This window comes from Rhamphochromis sp. 'chilingali' (assembly GCF_963969265.1).
Source record: "Rhamphochromis sp. 'chilingali' genome assembly, chromosome: 3".
NCBI classification, from domain to species: Eukaryota; Metazoa; Chordata; class Actinopteri; order Cichliformes; family Cichlidae; genus Rhamphochromis; species Rhamphochromis sp. 'chilingali'.
Genome location: NC_137931.1, coordinates 22,821,191 through 22,841,870, shown reverse-complemented (window position 1 = coordinate 22,841,870; position 20,680 = coordinate 22,821,191). Strand labels below are relative to the sequence as shown.

General features: G+C 41.6%; 1 protein-coding gene across 1 annotated transcript; it reads left to right on the top strand.

Moving 5' to 3' along the window:
• Positions 1-381: 381 nt before the first annotated feature.
• Positions 382-20,477, top strand: mrps9 (mitochondrial ribosomal protein S9). Its single transcript, XM_080879133.1, has 11 exons — positions 382-497; positions 819-1,004; positions 7,130-7,192; positions 8,524-8,554; positions 8,642-8,721; positions 15,278-15,363; positions 15,454-15,529; positions 15,615-15,783; positions 17,300-17,408; positions 18,227-18,396; positions 20,106-20,477. Exons 1-11 carry the CDS (start codon positions 411-413, stop codon positions 20,195-20,197), a joined length of 1,149 nt encoding a protein of 382 aa, XP_080735259.1. The 5' UTR covers positions 382-410; the 3' UTR covers positions 20,198-20,477.
• The last annotated feature ends 203 nt before the right edge of the window (positions 20,478-20,680 follow it).

The following is a 20,680-nucleotide window of genomic DNA, read 5'->3' as shown; positions in this document are numbered from 1 at the left end:
CCTGAAATACAAACTACTGACCTAAATTTCTTATTTGTTTGGCACAGTTTTGAGGTCTACACTTTATTCCCTTTGCTAAAATTACTTATGCCTCACTCATACTATCAGCATCTAATTCTTGGTGGGATGTATATTATGCCATATTTTCAGGGGTAATTCTTCTAAAATTGTAAACTGTAAAGACACCAGCAACATTCATCTACATACATAAATCAGGACATTGTTTTAAACAGAAAAGGGCTGCAAAGAAACTAAAACAAACTCCTGATTTTAGAATTTACACTTCTAATAACGTTGTTGTTGTTGTTTTATTAAGCGGACAGAGTTTATTTTATTTTATTTTTACGGATTACCGCACGTGTTTCTGACGTAGACAACTTCCGCCTCGGACGTCACCGCTGTCAGCAAAGATGGCGGCGTCCTGTGTGCGGACCGTGGGCTCGTTTCTGGGGAAATGTATGACATGCAGCTCGAGTATAAACACAGTCGCCACGCAGGTAAGCCAACAGGTAGAATTAACGTAGCGTGTGACATTTTAACGCGTTATTTCACCTTTAACGCACGCGAATATGTTTAAATAAAGGACGAAACTGCCTCGTCCTTGAGTTAGCGGCTTCTAGCAGGGTTTGTTAGCCAAATCTCCGCTGACGGATATTTAAATTAAGAACCTGTCACCACGTCTGTAGTTTCATGAATGTGCCACAGTCGTTGAGGTGCTTTATGTCAGTTTACTGAGCTCTTAACTGTAATTCGGCTGTGTTATCGAGCTGCCCTGGATATTTGTCTGACAATAATGGCTCTTTTCCCCCCGTCCCCAGGTGCTGCTGAGCAGGCAGGTATGTGTGAGCTCTGCCCTGTGCAGGAAGAACCTGGCGGCCGCTGGACCGGAGAAGTTCACCCTGGAGTACATCCAAAAGCAGGTGGAGGAGTACGAAATCGGGAAACGCCACCTGGCCAACATGATGGGAGAAGATCCCGAGAACTTCACCCAGGAGGACATCGATGTAAGTTCGCTTTAATTAGAAAGAATTTGGCAGCAGCTTCTAAAGCATCACACATAGGCAGGATGCTTTATGTGGGAAATAAAGGATAAAAAGACGAGAACGGCGAGGTTTTCATGTGATTTTTTTTTGCACCATTTTAAGCTTTGAACTGTACATGACATAGTTGGGGATTTTCAGCACTTCTTTAGTGAGTCTTGAGTACTTGACAGTGGTGTTTGCAAAGGTATCTGCAATTGATGTAGGTCAGGAGCTGGCCTGGGCAGGGGTCACTTAATTTTGGCACTTGCGAAAAGAAAATATAGAAATATAACTGCAAATCAACAGAAAGCTGGCGTGAGTGAGTGATCTCATCTGGCTTGGAGTGTGAAAGTGATGTTTGTGTAGTATCTGAAATCTGCCCCAGCACTCTCCTTTCTTGTCTTTTCTCCTGCTACTGGGAAACGCAGGTGACCCTAGACTAGGGCTGCCACAAACAATTATTTTGATAGTCGACTAGTCACGGATTATTTTTGCGATTAGTCGACTAATCAGATCATGCATCCATTGGACGTAAAACGTACAGCTTATTGCATCAGCATGTGTCTGCTCTTATATAACTATCATTTGCTTAAAGCTTGAAGTGTTTAAGGTATGTGCTAACTAAAAATAAAGAGCAGATGATAGTTTATTAAGCTTTTATAGAAATTTGCAGATTGTCTCGGTGGAGTTTAATAAACTCAGCCGTCTGCTCCTTGCTATCTAAAATATAACAGGACACCGGAGTATATTCTCGAGCATCTCACACTTCTGATGATCAGTTGTCTGTTTGACGTTTATTCAGCTGTGTAAAAACTATAACTTTAATCTCAGACAAACTGATTTACTCAGGAACAAAACAAAAAACTGAAAAAAATCAAACAATAACATTTTTAAGTTATCTAAGTGACTTATATATCATGTTTAACCTGAGTAGTGAAAGACGGCGGTGGGTTTGAAAACGATTTGCTGGGAGGTTTTTCGCAGCTCTAGTGAGCCTTGAACCCCGGCTAGCTATCAAGCTAGTGGGTAACAGACGTCTCTGAAAACGTCAGAGCGCTTTTGAAAATATGTGGTGTCTTGATAAACTGAGCAGATATTTGAAGTTTACACAGCTACATTCTCGCCTGAAAATATGTTAAACGTTTATTTTGTGACCCAGAAAGAATAATAAGAGTAATATTAAAACTAGCTAGCTGCCGCCATTGTTGGAAACTGAGCAGGGCCGCGCTATGAATTCTGGGATAGCTGGGCCACGAAGGATACACTCGACCCATCCTTCAAATCTGGGGAAAAGGAGGGCGCATTTTTCGGCTGCATTTGGAGGAGTCTTCGAATTTGGACGTAATCGGCCTACAAATGCGGCCTCAGGAGGATGCGGCCCTGAATTTGGACACAGCTACAATACCGGACACTGCTTATTCTTCTTTGGGGTTTAACGGCAGCTGGCATCCTTGTACATGCAGTGCTGCCATCTTCTGTTTCATTCCGTTATTACACAATTAAATCCTACTACTTATTCCTGCATCTTTCTTACAAAGCTTCAAACTAGAGCAGGGCGATATAACCAAAAATATTTATCACGATATACATTTGAAAATTTGCGATAACGATATAACTGACGATATAATTGACACTAGACAAAATACTTCACAACTCCACAACTTCATTAGTGCAAAAAACCCCATCAATGTATTTTCACTTAACACTAAGCTAGAACTTAACAGATTTTCGAGCGCCGTGTACGACATAAAATCGTTTCGAGGGAAGTAAACACAACCAGAATTCATACATAAGGCACACGGGATTATAAGGGACACTGTCGATTTTCAGAAAAATCAAAGGATTGATTTTAAGTGTGCCGTAGTTTCCAAACAACACGGTAATAACGACGGCCCGCTAGCATGCGCTATCAAAAATAGTGCTTTGTTGTGTATCTGACGGACGAAAGCTAAACCAGTTCCACACCACTGAAGTTGCAGCATTTTTACAAACCAATTCTGGTTCATCCGTTTCATTCAACGATCCACTTTCGCTCTTTTCATTCTGCGTCGCCGCCATGTGTGTATGTAAACAAAGGCACTGCGCATGCACGTTTTACCCATATTCTATCGCAATATTTCATTTTCCTATCGTTGCCCAAAATTACACCAGTATTACCGTGAACGGTATGATATAGCCCAGCCCTACTTCAAACGACGCGTCGACTATTAAATTAGTTGTCTCCGATTTTGATAGTCAACGTAGTCGTGACTAGTCGACTAATCGTGGCAGCCCTACCCTAGACAAAAGGCTAATCCTCACATCTAAGATTACAACAACCACCCTGCAGCCACACTTACTGCTGAACTACACACCTGCTGATGTCTCCTCGTGCTCTGTGTTTCCTGCTGCCATCTTCAACAGCCAGTCTTTTAACCTTTTTACACCCAGTTTTAAATGAGCGTAATGCCATCTTGTTTTGGGCAAAACTGCAGTCTTAGACCCAGATCTTTGCTTACCGTCCATCTGACATTTTCTTTCACTAAAAAGTGTCTAATCCCATTTGGATATGTGATCCCAGCTAATGAAGCGATTGAGTTTAAGGGACTGTACGTATGGCATTTGCTGACGTTCACTATATTAAATTGTGGAGTCTGTTTATTTTTTCCCACCTCTCTAGACATTAAAACCTCCAGATCCACTGAGCAGATGACATATTTATATCACATCTCAGTCAAATGCTCAGAAAGCCACTAAATGTGGATTAATACGCCACTAAAAAAAAGTCCCAAACAAACTGTGGTTGACTCCTGTTTGTTTGAATTTCCTTTTTAGGAACCTTTCTGTAAATTAAAAACAATAAATTTTGGAGTCTTTAGCAGTGAACAGTGAGCTGTAAATCTCTGAAATGCTGAGTTTGTGCGGCAGTGTAGATTCCTACTGTAGCATGGTGGCTTTGAATCCACCGTAGGCCATCTTTGGTATGTCGTTCCCCCTCACACCATCCTATCTGGCATTGCAGGCAGAAGTTTGATGCGTTTAAAGCCTCCACTCTTTGTCAGCATCATTAGCGTCGTTTGGCTCCACGTGCAGCAGGCAGGTGTGGCCGCGTCTGTCTAATCCACTGCATCATTGCTATTAGCAACGCCCTTAAATGCACCCAAAGCTTGTTTGTGATTTTTCTTTTTTTTGGCAATACATTAGCCCTCACTGCTCTAACCATTTAGCTCGATTTCCCACCCGTCCCTCGTCCAGTCCCCAGTGCCCCTCACAAATAATGAAGTGAGCTGTTTGCGCCAGGCTGTGAAAGCCGAAGCGACGGCCAGCAGCCTGGACTTGGATGCGTGGAGGGAAAGAGGAAAATTTGGGAGGACTGCAGAGGTGCATAGTGGGGCACCTGAGAAATCCCTGCGCTCCAGTTTGGAGTCCAGACTCTTCAGGTGTGACGGTGATAAAGACCCGGGGAAAATCAAAAGGATGTTTGCAGCCAGGAGGAGGAATTAATACAGAGCGCAGACCCAGAAAGGCCCAAAAAATCTCCGATTTTTTTTATTTATTTGGTTTTTTTTCTTTGTTCTGGGACTCTGGTGACTTTTTGAGCCAAATTTACTTGCAAGTAAACGAGCACTGAAACAGTTAGACAATATTTAATAGATTAATCATAAATAAATGAAACATTTTTAGGGAACTGTTTATAAAGTGCTTAGAACATTATCAGGTTAAACAAAGGCGAATAAAAGATGATTTCTGATTTTAGAGGTAATAAGGAGGCTGAAAAAAGTGTCACTAACTGCAGTTCCTCTAATGGCCACGAGGCTGCTTCCGATAGTGGGTCAATCCCCACATCATGTTAAAATTTCCAACTAGGCTAGCTTCTCCCTTCATAGCAACTGTATAACTCATACATATGAATACAGATAAAGCTTAACTGCCATTAAAAAAAAAACATTCATGAAGTTTGTGCTTTAGTTTTGGTCGCGTTCTTGTTAGCGATGATCACAATTTTTGAATATTCAGTCATTAAATTATATATAAATTGTCCATGCAGCTATTTATGATCTTGAAGCTCATAGTTTGCTTGTTTTTAACTGGTTCCTGCTAAGATGTAACACACTGCTACAACCAAAAGGCGGCAGTAGTGTACCTACAAGCTGTTACCGGTAAGAACTGAAAAACAAAAATAAAAGTATGTACCAGTTAGAGATTATCTGCTACTGTACAAACTATATTTGAAAAAATAAAGGGAAATTGGGTCTACCATAGGCAGTAGGATTCCATCTTTTATATACAGTCTCTGGTCTTTAGTCTTTAGAAGCTGGAACTTGAAAAAATTTGTCTTATTTAGCTAAACTGATTTTTGAAAAAATTATACATTTGAGTACATTTGTGGCATCTCATGCAGCTGTGATAGTGTTAGTCGAGTAAACCTATATTAAACTGGCTGCATTGGGGGGGAATCCAGCACAGGACCCTCCCAGAACTGGAAGGCTGCTGAGTGCAAATATAATAGTTAAATATGAATTTCTGTCTTTGTATTTTTTTATCACAATTAATTGCTGTATTATTAGAAACTGGTTTCATGTAACGGACAACTTGACTCCATTCAGTTGTCAAGTCGGCTGTTATGGCAACTTTTACGGCAGGTTTCAGCAAGTGTTGAATTGTTTGACAATCTCAATAACTGAAGTGAGACAACTTTATCTTATTGGATAAACAGATACTGGCAAAGTCTAACTTTGAGAACATTATTTGCAGTACCTTACTTTCCGCACTATAAGGCGCACTTAAAATCACCAAATGCAATTGCATGGCAGGATGCTGTAAACAGACCAAACTTCAGTCAGGAGAACAACTGAGATAATCCATCCACAATATGAGGTTAGTCATTAATATACTGCAACAACATGGGAATAGAGCAGCTGTGAGAGAATTCAGCATTGGTGAATCAATGGCACAGAGGTGGAGGAAGCAAGAAGAAAAGGTTGACTAAAGTGTGACGTATCTGACTGTTTTGTTTCACTTAATGCGCCTTGTAATCCGGTGCGCATTGTGAATGAAAACAGACCGTTCATTGACAGTGCGCCTTATGGTCGTGAAATACGGTATATATTATTGCAATACTCGAAATATTACAAAATGTTAAAAAATCTCACAGATATTGAATCGTGCAGTGAATTTGTGAAGTTTTGAATCTTCACTCGTGGTTTTGTAGGTTTAAAATAACTCTGTTCATCTTCGTCTTTGATCTTTTCCTCCACTACTGTCTGTCCTGTTGCAGCTTCCTATTTCACCATGAAGTAAAAAAAATATCTTTGTGCGCTGTGGCTCTGCTAAGTCGTCTTTTCCCCTCTGTCACTCCGTCTTTCCCCCCTCGGGGAGCTCTTCCACATCTCTGTCAACTCTCTGGGGACACACAGGTGCGTCTTCATCTGTTCCTCGTCTTTCCCTTTTCCTCCTCCTTTTATTTTTTTTCCTACCCTTTAACTTCTCCTCACTTGTCTTCCTCTTCCTGCCTCTCACAGCTTTAGCGCAGACATTTCCCTCGACCGGCCCCCTTTTTTCTTCCTACTTTTCCGTCGTTTTGACAACCTTAAAGGCAGCAACCTGCTCTCTCCCCGCAGCACCTGCTGCCTCGCTAATTGAACCGACAGAGAGAGCAGGACAGGAGGAAGAGTGCAGAGATGGTGGGATGAAGAGGGAGAGAGATGAGCAGGCTGTCTTGATGAGGGGCCTTTCTTCCCTCACACACACATTTCCAATGCCATCTGTAGCACTGCTAATAACACACACAGCAGAGGATGAACTCGGAGTGAACTGTTAGACATCCACAGTGTCCTCTGTTCGCTGTCAACAAAGCCTAAACTTGTGCCTTTTCATGCTTGTTTTCTCCTCTAACTACACACACACACACACACACACACACACACACACACACACACCTTGCTCGCCTTTCCTTGAACCCGCAAGCAGCTTGCGCCTCTTACTCTGTCACTTTGTTGGTGTGACCTCTGTTGTGTGGACATGTCAGCGTTGTCATAATGTGCCATCATCTCTCAAACTGCCATCTCCTTTTATTTATTTATTTATTTATGTATTTGTTTGTTTGTTTCTCTGTCTTTCGCCCACAGAGAAGCATCACGTACCTTTTTCCCTCCGGCCTGTTTGAGAAGACAGCTCGGCCGCTCATGAAGGTAAGACTGCACGGTTTAATTTACTTGTTGGTTAAGCGTTTCTCTTTTTTCCCCTATTTACTTCCATTAACCTGTCGTGGCAACACCTTTTAAATTAGGCTACTGCTTCAAGGCTTTTTCACATTGTCAGGAATCTCTGTTTAAACAAAACAAAAGACAAAAATTGAATTTTACAAAATGATAAAATGCTCTGGTGAAAATTCTCATCTTTGTGTTGTTTGGGTCGGTTTCAACCCATTTATAATATGAGACTATAAAACAATAATCAGTGCCAAAACTGAAATCATAAACATACTGTGAGGTCACTAACACTGTCAGAGAGAAGTTAGGGGTTTCCCTCTTTACCTGTTTGTCTCCTTCCCTGAACAAACAGCCCCCTTTATCCCCACTGCTCCAATCTAAACGTCCACATGAAAAGGTACAGACATGTAAGGCATGTGCAGACCAACTCGGTTTAGTCGCTAGCTTTCACAGTACACATCTCCAGTTTGTAGCATGCAAAAATAAGCAGATTTACAATAAGCCAAGCTGTGGTTCATCATATCTGGACACAAAACATTAATATGGATGAGCCAGTTTCTGTGGAGGACGACGATGTAGATGATCAACCAGTGGACACAGATACGTCTGATTTTCTTTACCATCTATGATCTTGGACAAGAACTTCTCAGGAGGACACGTTCCATGGTGGGCACAATAAAAAGAAAAACAAAAATAAAATCTGAACTGGGACAGGGCTCCACTTTCTTCAAAACCAGTTTTTGTAGACGCCAGCACTGTTGTTTCATATTGTCCCAATTTTTTTTTTTTGCCCTTTTCTTAAAGGAAATAGGTAGTTGAAATATTAAAATAGAAAAGAACAAATGAAACAAATTTAGTTTAAAGATGGTCTGTTCAATTTACCTGGTTTTTTTTTTTGTTTTTGTCCTTTTTTTAAAGATTGAAAGGGATGTAAAAAACAAACAAAAGAAGCTTAGTGCTGAGTAATTTCTCTAATGTTGGTGGGTCTACAGTGGAAACACAAGCAGCAGTTTGATGGAACGCATCAGTTCTGGTGCTTTTATGATGAAATGTCCTTGATCTTTTCAGTTTGACCTCAGGTAGGTTGGTAAATTGTCTCGTTCACTGTGGTCACCAGTATAAATATAAACATCACAAGCACAGGTACTTGTCTGGTACATCAGTGAGTTTGAGGGGTAAACAGAAGCAAAAGATGGTTCCTGAGTAGAGCTCAGGAGTGGTGGCTTTTAAAGCTCTACACATCACCAGTTGTTTGATTTTATTTATTTGGGTTTTTTTTTTTACTGAAACAAATCTGTTTTTATTTCCAGCATCCTGATGAAATCTTTCCCAAGCAAAGAGGTATGTAAATCTGCTCCTGAATGCATTTTTTATTCATTTTTTTTAACTGAGGGTTTCCAGAGCTGATTCATTTTCCTCTCCATAAAGCTGTCCAGTGGGGAGCAGACGGGCGGCCCTTTCACTTCCTGTTTTACACTGGCAAGCAGTCCTACTACTCCCTCATGCATGTGAGTACGGCAGTACAGCTGGAGCAGCGAGCAGCGCTGTCAGTTAAACCTTCATCCCCCTCAAATCCCCAGCTCTTCCTCACCTGCTCCCTCCCTGCTTCCCGCACCCTCGGGTCATATCCTATTCAGACAGAGTGAGTTGAAAGAAGACGGTGCCGTTCCCTGGAGGAGCAGCGAAGTCAGATCCTCTTTTCCACGCAGCGGTGTGAGGGAAGAGGTGGGAGAATAGAGGGAGGTGAGGCGAGCAGGAGGTCAGAGGTAGTCCAGCTTAACATGCGAATCTCAGGGGGGAACCTGCTGCAGAGATGGAGGCTTATTTTCACCTGTTTGGATTCATGTTGAACCTTTTGAGGTCATCTTTCATCTGTCATACCGAAGGTTTATCTGTGTACCATGAATTTACAAAACATAGTACCAACAGTAGTTTTTATTTATGTTTTTATGGCATATCCTTGAGTCTGTTTCTGTACTTACAGTCTGAGGTCAGGACTAACCCACAATCTGCTGCACGACTTCCTGTTCTTCTTGTAGCTGAAGATATTTTTTATAGCCCTGCATGAATGTAATTTTTTTAGCTGGTTTTCAAACTGCAGCAAAAGGTTGTTTTTGTAATATAGGCTGCATGTCACTAAGAGATGTAGTTTCATAGCTCACATTTAAATGCAGTTCTTGTCAGCTGATGTAGTTGTTGGAAAACACTATGAACTTAAGTATTTATAGTATATATATTATATTTATTTCCCTGCTTCAGCTGCCATCAGACAACTTCTTCCACCAAGGAAGTAAAGCTGTTACACTACACCAGATGCCACGTCATGTTATTCGCAAACTGTTATTTATGACTTGATTGGTTAGTTTTTCTTTTGTGTGGAACTGAAACCAGCGCGTTAAAACTGAAAATCTGGATGTAGCTTCCCAGTCTACGTCCACACATAAATGGCATTTTGGATCACTGAAAATTGAGCTTTGGAAAAACTCCGGCCAGGGTGCAGATTTTCAAAAAATTGTGCGCTCTGTTATTGTTTGTGGGCTTTTGATTGGCAAACATTTCTTCACGGTGAGGGTTGCATCATTACCTGTTGGTTTTGTACACTCTTGACCGTCCTTAATGTTTTGCTTTTTGACATAGACTGAGATATGTTTTCAAAATGAACACAGAAAAAACTTTTCTGGATGATTTTTTTTTTAAATGATTTTTTAAATTCATCCAGCCCGAGGATTTATATCAGTCAACCATTTGGATTTTATGACTATAAAGCATTTGAATATGAAGGGTAGTTCCCGGATACTTTTAGGGGACCTTGTAAATCTTGTTAATATCACGCATTTAGTTTTGTCATTGTTTAAAACAAGTTTATGTGCAATAGCAGATTTCTAAAATTTATCAGAAGCCAGCTGCAGATTTGCAATGGTCAGATCAAGGGAAGAGACGGTGGCATATGAAATGGTGTCTTCTGCATAAAAAATTGCGGATGACAGAGATAATATTGTGTAAAGAATAAATAAAAGAGGTCCAAGAATGGATCCCTGTGGAATACCTAATCACCCAGCCCCCAAATCTCAGCAAACAAAACTAATGGAGGATTTTATTTTTGTTAGGGCTCTTGAAGACTTGTGAAGACTTTTAGCACAAAGGAATTCACAACACTGTGACAGTTTTGGGTTTGGTTGTTTTTTGCTTTGTTTTTTGGGGGGGTGTGTTGTACCTGAATATCCGTCTGTTGTGTAGGTATTCATTGGTCAATATTGGCATTTCGATAATAGTTTTGTACATCTTCAGCTTTTAATCTAAGCAGTGAGCATCACATGTCATTTTCCTCCAGTCTTAGTTATCAGGAATGGGACTTGCTAAGAACACGGACATTCCTGCTTCTGTTGCTCTCAGGCTGTGCACCGTGTGACAGAATAAAAGTACTAGAGCTTTTGTTGCATCTAACTTTCCCCCTCGGTGATTATTTTACATTTAAATACAGCTGAAATCACAGCACAGACAGCCATTATCTTTAATTCAAGTCTGGGGTGATTTCCTTACCTGATGTCGCAGTTATATAATCAGACACAAGCCCACCTGCAGAGGTTTATTGTTTAAGCTAATTACAGACTCTATTTTCTTCATGTGGAGATGTTTATCATCTCACCTCTTCAACTTGACATTGTGCGTTAGTTTGCCTCGTTGTTGCAAACTTAACAAATTTGCCACTGGGTTTTGCAACTTTTTATATCATTTTAGCAACTTTTCTTTAAATAAGCACATACACAGTCACAGGCTGGCTCACTGACCTTTAACATTGTGTTGTTCAGTCAGTCTGTCCGTGTAAACAGAAGGCAGTCGAGGCTCCAATCTTGGCACCCCAGTGCTGGCTTTCAGATCCTTAATCGTAACTCTTTCCCCCGTAAACACAACATTTGGTGACCTCCCTGCACCCTTAATGAGGAGTTTTGACACCTCATTATATCTCAATAAAGATTTGGTTTTCACACCATTAGAATAGGTTGAGTTTTTCCAAGGGTAGCTCCGTACTCCGTAAGCAGACACCACCCTCACTAACTTCTGATGCACCCGGGCATTTTGTTCTTTGAGCAGGCCTGAAATATGACAGAAACTGCTCAGTTCAGGCTTTCAGGGGGCACCAATTAGCACTTACATACATACTGATTCTCATTCCCCTCATCCTCTTCTGTCTGTGTCTGTGTACATGTGATGTTTGAGGGTGGCTTTGGGATCGGCTTAGCCTAAGCACCCAGACCTGCTCTCTGGGTGCTTACTAAACATACCAAACAGGACCTGTCTTCCTGTCTTAGGTTCATCTACTGCAAATCTCAGAGAGTTCGAATATCAGTGGTCACCAATAGTCAGACCAATATTTAAATTTGAAGTCAAGGTCAGAGGTCAAGTTTTCTGAAAATCATTTGAACACGGTGACTCCAGAAATGAAATATACAAACATTTCAAGCCTCTTAAAGTGAAGATGAACCGTACACTGGTGTTGAGACCACAAAAGAGGGAAAATTTAAAAACTACTACAACAGAAAGTAAACGCACATCAGCAGTATATCCAGACTCCACTAAGAAAAATAATTTCAGGGCATTTTTGTCCTGCAGTGCCGAGATCATTTGTATTAAAAATAGATCAAATGATGTGTTTGGCCTGTGTAATAGCAAAACAGCCGTTTGAGACAAAGATACAAACACAACAGAATTTTAAAACCCTTTTGATTGGAATAAACGGTGTAGTTTTATTTTTTTATGTCCAGGATTCGAGTCCCATCAAAGGTGTCTGGTTGTCAGGCTTTGTCCCGCTACGGGGAAGACCTCCTCCTCGGGGATTTGGAGGGAAGCAGGGCTGGGCGATGAAGAGGAGGATGAGTGGGGCAGATGAGCAGGCACGCCGTTCACGCTTGTTCTTCTGTCTGATTGTATCTGCAACACAGAGAAGGAGAGAGAGAAGAGGGGGATGATATGTGAATATTTGTCCCCACACACACACACACATCGTTTTGCCCTGCAGCTGTAATCTGCACCCCCTGCTGTGGGTTTAAATAGGTATGTCAGACATGTCTGTCTTTCCCGTCCTTCCCATCCTTTGCCCTTTACCCATCGTCTCGCTGTCTCACAAGCCCCGGGAGCGTTGCCAGGAGGGGGCAGTGGCGTGTAAAGAAGCAGCCTTCGTGCTCGGCTGCTCTCCTCTCAGCCGGCGTGGCACATTAACCTGCTCGCTGCTCCGCTGAACCCTTTATGGCCACAACTCCAGGGAGGCCCGAGAACTCGCCTTCCTTTTCCACACGAAGACCGAATAAATGCTGGTAGTTAATGCCTCGTTCTCACGTAGCCGGAGCTCTGAACGTGCATTTGAAGAGCCTTTATTGACTGTCTGTCTCTGTAACAGCCTCAACTTAAATGTATCCAGATACTGGCCCACTACTCCACCGCCGCCTCCTTTCATCCCGCCAATCCATGCGAATTATTCCTCGCCATTGTAGGAGCCAGTGTTTGCACACGTGTAACTCAAGCTGCCTTCTCCTCTCGCCTTCTTTTTTTCTGATTTTTCTATTACTGTATTTTTTTTTCTTTTTGTAAAGAAAATTGGTTTTTCCTTGATGTTTGCTTGATTTTCTTTTTCTCTCCTCCTCCCGTACCCCTCTGTCGCTGGTCAGAGTGGCAGCGGATTAGGCACACTCTATCAAGAAGGAATTAAACAAACATCTGGTGAATAATTGACGGGGAAATGAGTTCTCACCCAGGCGCTGTGTGGCTAAGGTGGGGTGGGGGTGGGGACTGCCTCGGGGACGTGACCAGCATGCCCACCCTCTCCTCCTTCTCTTCCCCCGATCTTACCCTACCGTCTGTCTGCCTTTCTGTCTGTGTCCGTCGCCATGACACATTCTCCCCAGGTTACCCCCAGCGCGGCATTGATCCGCCGCTCAGCGAAACTCTAGTGTCGGGTATTTAACTCCAGATTTTTTTTGCTCCTTCCAGCTCTGCTTCAGTTGTGCAGCACAGTTGCCGAGGTCAATTTTACTACACAATACATGAGCAAATGCATCATGACATTACAAACTGACTGAAATTAAACTGTAAAGAAAACTAATAGAAAATTAGTAGAAAAATAGAAAAGAGTTTTTATCCTTTAAAAGTGTTTAGTTGTAATCTGCTTTTATTCTCATTATTTTTAGTTTTTTTTCCACTAAAGGCTGATATGAAGTTCTTTATTTTCAGTTTCTCAACAAGGCTGCAAAGAAATTAGCATCTTTTACACTAAAGTCTTGAACTGTCTGGGTCTTTAACTCTACGCTCACTGGTCAATTCATTAGTTACAGCTTCTTTGGAGAGGAAAAACCCAACAATTAAATGGCCCCAATATGAGCAAGAACCTGGCGACTGTGGGAAGGAAAAACTCCTAACAGAAGAGAAACTTCCAGCAGAACCAGGCTTGGGGAGACGCGGCCATCTGCTGCGACCAGTAGGGGTGACAAGAGTAAGACAGGACAAGAGACACACTGTGGAAGAGATTAATAATGACTAATGATTAAATGCAGAGAGGTGTATAAAGAAAATATCCTCCAAACCATTACACCAGCAGCAACCTGAACTATTGATATAAGGCAGGATGGATCCATGCTTTCATGTTGTTTGTACCAAATTCTGACCCTACCAACTGAAACTTGCAGAAGAAATCCTGATTCAGATCTGCAAAACGTCTATTGTCCAGTTTTGGTGAGCCTGTGTGAATTATAGCCTCAGTTTCCTGTTGTTAGCTGACAGGCGTGGTCCTGTGTGGTCTTCTGCTGCTGTTGAGATGCTCTTCTGCACACATTGGTTGTAACGAGTAGTTTCTTGAGTTACTGTTGCCTTCCTATCACATGGAAACCATCATTTTCAGCTGACCTCTGATGTCACCGGGACATTTTCTCTTTTTCAAACTATTTTTTTTGTAAACCCTGGAGAAGGTTGTGTGGGACAATCCTAACAGATCAGCAGTTTCTGAAATACTCAGACCAGCCCATCTGGCACATGTCTAAAGTCACTTAACAATGATTCAGTTTGACGCTGAGGTGTCTTAAACTTGCAACTCTGGTCACAGGAAGTAGTCTGTGTAGAAATCCATGTGAAAATGAGCCTCCAATTATGGCCTCAGTAAACTCTTTACTGATAAAGCTATGGTCTCAGTCTCTTGTTTGAAGACTTATTTAGTAGAGCATGAGGTTTATTTCATAAGCATAGAGTCAAAAAGAAGGATGAAGCTTCAGGGCGTCACTTGTGACGTTTAGGTTTAATTAAACAAGATGTTGACAAAGAAATCTGTACCTCATCCATCTTTTATTGTGCAGAAATGATCAGTAACTGTACACAGAACATTCAGACTTTGACTTTCATGCTTTCAATGAGTTAAATGAGCAAGATTGTGCCAAAAATCAGCAGCGGGCGATGTAGGTGTAAAAGCTGTTAGCAAAATAAAGAGCAGTGAATCAGTGCTTTATGATCATGTCACAATGATTTCTTTCTAAAGCACAAATCAACCCTCGTACACCCCTGCGCTGCCCTGCCAGAAGGTGCTGTGCGGATGCAGCCAATCAGCAAGGTTTAACCGTTCCTCTGTGGCCACAGAGAAGAGAGTCAGACAAGTGCTGTGGTTATTTTCATAATCCTTTTGGCGCTTTAGACTTTAACAGAAGGAAGAAAAACAGCTGCCTGAAGGAGGGGAAAAGACTTCCTGGGAATGAAAGTTACTTCCTAAACAGAAGAAAGGGCTTTTGGGCAGATCACTCCATTTCCATCACTCATTAGTTGTTCAGTCTATGAAATGGGTAAAATAGAAATGGAATGAAAACTGTTTCTCCTCTTCTGGTTAGAATACGGCTGAACTTTTTCTCGTTCTCGAGAGCTTTGGTTGGATTTTTAGGCCCCATGTCAGTGTTGATGTAGGGCTTAAATCTGACTGTGGAGGGCCAGGATGGGCAATGGAGAAAGATGTTCCCCTTAAAATCCCGTTTTCAACCCTGATTTGTGTTCAGTAAGATTTTTCTATAAGACTGAGGAAAGCTTTTGTTGTTTTAGGATCTTTATGGCAAAATCCTGAAAATCGAGAAGCACCAAGACCGTCTGAGGGCCAAAGGACTTTTCTCCCAGGATGCCCAGCTGATGTAAGAGGAGGAAGAGTCCACAATCAAAAGTCTTTAAAGCGGTTTTGGCAATTAGTTTTTTTATTTCGCATCTCTTCCTGTTTCCATTAGCTCTCTCGGCCCAAGCCGGTGGCTGACAAAGGAGGAGCTGGAACTGTTACTAGTGGAGACCATCTCTACTCATGATGTAGGTTTTATGCTTTTTGTCGTCCTATTTTGCACCTCTTTTGTGTCCAAGAGTTTGATTTGCATTTTTGTGCATTTGTCTTCAGTACGACCGTTTTATCAAGCTAATGGAGCACATGCTTTGCATGCCGTACAGCAGCACGGAGGAGGAGTTCGTTCAGCGATACCGTCGGCTGCTGGAGGCTCAGTCCTTGAAGCAATTGGTGCCACTGCTGGAGAAGGATGAAAATGGTGTGGCCTTCAGCACCGCGGAGGGTAGGTTCACAACAGCGATGTGTTTCTCAGAAGTCTCAGAAGTTTTGAAAATCGACCAAAAAAACAGTTTAACACAGAAAAGGAACCTCTCAGTTTAAGGCACGTTTGGTTGATTTCACCCTGGTATGTCCCTTTTAATGTGGCTTTTTGGGATCTGTACATGTGTACTAGAGGTCAGCATGCATATTCTGTATAGAAATAATGGCCACCCTCACCACCTGTTGTTTTCTTGTCATAGTGGAGCCAGTTGACCAGGCACAGCCATCACAAATGGATAAATTAGCAAGACCAAAACTGTTTTTGTAGCAAGACGTAAACACGTTAATCTGTGGCAGTCTGTGGAGATTCAGTTTTTGGTATTTCTGTCTTGGCTAAAACTCTGATAATGTGACAGTGTGAGCAGATTTAGCCAGGCTTAAAAACAAATGCAAATAATTTCATTGCACAGTTTTTGTGGAATTCAGAGTATTTGGGGGAAATTTAAAAAAAAACAAAAAAAAAACCAGCATGATTTTATTGTGCTGAGCAAAGGTCTTGAGCCCCTCCTCAGTTCTTTATATTTTGCTTCCAAAGAGCCAGACTAGTGTTTTTTAAGTGCTCTTAAGCATTAGTTCTCCAGGCTCTCTGAAGATTCATTCAAACATTAAAAAAAGCTCTAGCTAAAGGGATGAACCAGTGTTGTTAAATTGTATCTTTAGGCACTTTTTTTTATTAGCAGCCTGTCACAAAAACACACAATTTGTACCCTTTTCTTTTGTTTAATCTCTGAAAAATTCCAAAGATAACACAGTTTAAGATTAAATAGTATCATTACACCAAAAAGGGGATTCTCAAACAGCTGTTAGCTAAAAACTTGGCATATCTCAGCATGGTGTGCAGGGTGTTCTTAAAAAAATCAAGGACACTGAACAATTGGAGGACAAAAGAAGTTTCTGGTCTAAAAAACTATTAGTAGATGAAATGTATCATGTCGAGTTGATGAGTATTAAGAATCAGAAAATAATCCAGCAAAGACCTGACACAGAACTTGAGAGATGCATCTGGACCTTCAGCTCATCATCTACTGCCATTCTTAAGGAAGGAAAACGGGGAGATAGGGCTGAGGCATCCCATATTACACAAGAATTGGACTAGAAATCAGTGAAAATGGGTCTGATGGAATTGTTTGGTTCAAAACATCATCAGTATGTACGGAGCAGGTCAGGAGAGAGACCACTGTAAGTGTCTACATCAAATAATCATCAGTCTGACACCTCCTGGGTATCAATTCCTTCTAATGTCTGATTGAGCCCATCAATGAGGGTAATTTCTGCTGAATTATCATGCTTCATGCCTCCCTCGCCTAAACAAAGTGTTTTGTTTTCTTGCTACATGCGAGACCAGGTAACTTCCTCCATTCCCAGTCATTTCTGGGATGATTTGGAAGGTTAAAAAAGGTAACCTTTGTAGTAAACTTGCAAACATGACACTCGTGTCTGAAGTAAAAAACCAGACTGTGTTTCATTGTCATTCTCAGGTCGGAGGAAGACATCAGACTCATCAGTGATCCTGCGGGACTGCGGCTCAGGACACATTACCGTCAACGGCCAGGACTACCTCCAATACTTCCCCGTGCTGCAGGACAGGTGAGGAGAGCAGCACGAAGGTTTCCACTCTGAGCAAATAAGCCTTTCCACCTCACAGCCTCTGCACTGCTTCATTCACAGATACCGTTTTCCTTAAAATGCAAGACGCGATGGGTTTTACTCTCCACCCTCCACCCCTACCTCTCCAAAAAAAAAAATTAAAATTAAAAAGCAGCTTTTTCACTCTTCACAGCATCGCCTCGTTTTTTATTTATCTCCTTGTGTAGTAAGTTAATTACACAGTTGAGTGATTGTGTGTGTGTGTGTGTGTGTGTGTGTGTGTGTGTGTGTGTGTGTGTGTGTGTGTGTGTGAGTGTGAGTGTGTGAGAGAGTGTGAGTGTGTGAGAGAGTGTGAGTGTGTGAGAGAGTGTGAGTGTGTGAGAGAGAATGTCCAGAGCTGGTGTTGTCACGCAGTGTGAGGACGGGGCTGTAATTGGAGCAGAGAGGTGACAATTGACTTTGTCAGCAGCTATGGGCCATTCAGCCTAAGACGCCATCCAGAACACAGACACTTTCTTTTTCTCACTCACACACACACACACACACTCTTATCCTCTTCCTGCTGAGTCAGAAGTTACTCTGTTATATGTGGTGGTGAGATTGTAAAAGAAGGCATTTCACAGCGCCGGGATCCTCTACGCTTGTCTGAAAAGTCACCCAACCAGACATTAAATTAGCTAAGCCTCCGCCGTTGATACCGCTATCTGTTAAATAGTGCACACTCCTGGTCTGCCCATTCAGCCACATTTCATTCTTTCACCTTATTATCTCTTGGTCATTTTCTCTTCTTCTTCTTTTTTTTTAAAAATACCTCTCAGAGAGCAGCTGATGTTCCCGTTGCAGTTCATGGGCGTGCTGGGCCGCTTCAACTTGGAGTGTAAGGTGAGCGGTGGCGGCAGGTCGAGCCAGGCGGGGGCCCTGAGACTCGCCATTTCCCGTGCGCTGCTCAGCTTCCTGTCTGAGGGAGATGGGGAGGCGATGAGACAAGGTGGGTAGTTTTGCTTTGTTTTGTTTTGTTTGTATCTCCTACGGCAGCATCCTGTCTGAAAACTACTACCACTGATATACTTTTACAACTTGGGATTAAAAGAGTGCTCATTCACCAGCTTGTGCAGCTGGTTTTAAAAATCTTTGGTTGGATGGACATATCTAAGCGTGGTTTGCAGTGTGTCCTTAAAATATTTGAAGAACTGGACAAGACATGTAAAGCCTAAATAAACCGTATCTGAAAAGCATGTTCTTTAAGGTAGAGGGTCTAAAATCTCTGTCAGTAGATTACATATTACCTTTACTGGGTTCTGTTTTCCTAAGCATGGATTCGGGAAGTCTGGGGGTCTACTTGGGTCCCAGTCACGTAAAGTTTGTCGTCGGATGGTTAGTGCAAAGGTCCTGTTTGGTTTTTGTTACCGTGTAGACTTCTCCATTGAGAATTTACATTACACACTGACTTTAAAGCAGCATAACAGGAATGACTGCTTGGCCGTCGGGTCTGCAGCAGTCTGTTTGCAAACCTGAGGATAACCTAGGCTTTACCCCTCCCAATTAAGTGCACCGCCTTAGCTATGGCAGCTGCCATGTTTTAGTCAGCAAGGAGAGATCAACAATATTAAATTTAGACTGTACCCCATAAAGGCCACACCCGGTCGGCATGTTTCTACTGCTGTTTGTGTAAAAAGGGAAAACAAACAAACACATTTTGTAAACTGTAAATGAACATATTTGAATAATATCAACACTTAGCAATAAAAAACAGAGATGGTTACCCCGAGTCACTCAAGTCACCGTTCATCTGTAGCAAGAGTTCTCAGACAGCAAAGCAACTCTAGAAAATTTCCTGTTACTAAGCACAGCTGTATTTTGCCGTTGTTAGCCTCTGTTAGCTGATGCTAGTTTCACTGAGAATAAAGTTTCACTGAATTGCTGCATTCAGACACTTAGTTAATAAATTTTCATACTGTATGAGAGTTTGTCACAAGGAACTTGGGATTTTCAGGAGGCACGAGCCTAACATTAACTAGCATAATGTTAGCTTATAATCAGCTGTTGTTGTTTAGCCGGCTCGTTGTCACCAGGAACGGGAGGGTCACATGTCTAATCTGCTGACATTAAGTAATTGTGACAATAACGCAGAAAAGTGCCATCAGGTTTTGAATCTATCATGCAAGGAAGCATCTGATTGATAACATTTTTCAGCATGACAATGATCCCAAACACACTGGTAGTGCAGTAAAATCAGAGTTGTATAGAAAAACATACAGTGGAACACTATCAGTCATGAGTCGGACCTCATTATTGAAGCAGTGTAGGATCATGTTGACGGAGAACAGAACAAAGCACAGTATTTTCTCCAGAGTTTTCTTTCTTTTTTCTTTTCTTTTCTCAGCTAACCTTTTTTATTAGCCAACTATAATAAAGTAAAGTTATTTAGTCTTGAATTTATTGTGTAGTTTTTATCACCTCTGGTTTTCCTGAGACCACAAAGCTCCGTGACAGCTGGTTGTTTGCTGCTGTGTTTTTTGTTACTTAAACGTTACCGTGATCTTCCCTACCATAAATATTTATGTCACTCTCCAGTCTCATAAGGACTACTTGTGTTATGACATGCATGTACTAATGAACTAATAGATACATAAAAATTTACTCATCTGCGCCTGTGTTCAGTTATATTTCGTTCTTTTCATTTTTTTTTTTCCACAGCTGGTCTGCTGACCCCCGACCCAAGAGTGAGGGAGAGGAAGAAGCCTGGACAGGAGGGAGCACGACGGAAATTCACCTGGAAGAAGCGCTGAGGGGCGGATCAGTTCCACCTGAGCTTGGATATGAAACATTCAAACTGATTTCTGACATCAGTGAAACTGCTTTATTTTCTCTCCAGAGGCGATGCCACTCTGTCCTCTTTAAGCTCTTGGTGCCAAGTGCTATGCTTTCTCACATGGTTTTCATGATGCACCTGCTGCAGGGAGCTCCTTCAGCCACCAGATGGAGACATGTTATAAGAAATTCATAGTTTGGACTGTTTATCTGTACATCAATTAATAAATTAAAGATTTTCTATAAAATATAAATAAAGGTTGTGATATTTTGGCTTGTTTTTTTTTTTGTTTTTTTTTTTAATACAATTTAAACAATTTTCCTTTTTTTTTTCTTTTCAAATACCTTCTTAGGTAGTAGGTTAGGTACCTATGTTCACCATAGTGTGAGATTATTTTATAGTAAATGTTAAAGACTCGAGGCTAATTTTTGTTTTTTTTGTTTTTTTTTTAAAGGCAGGA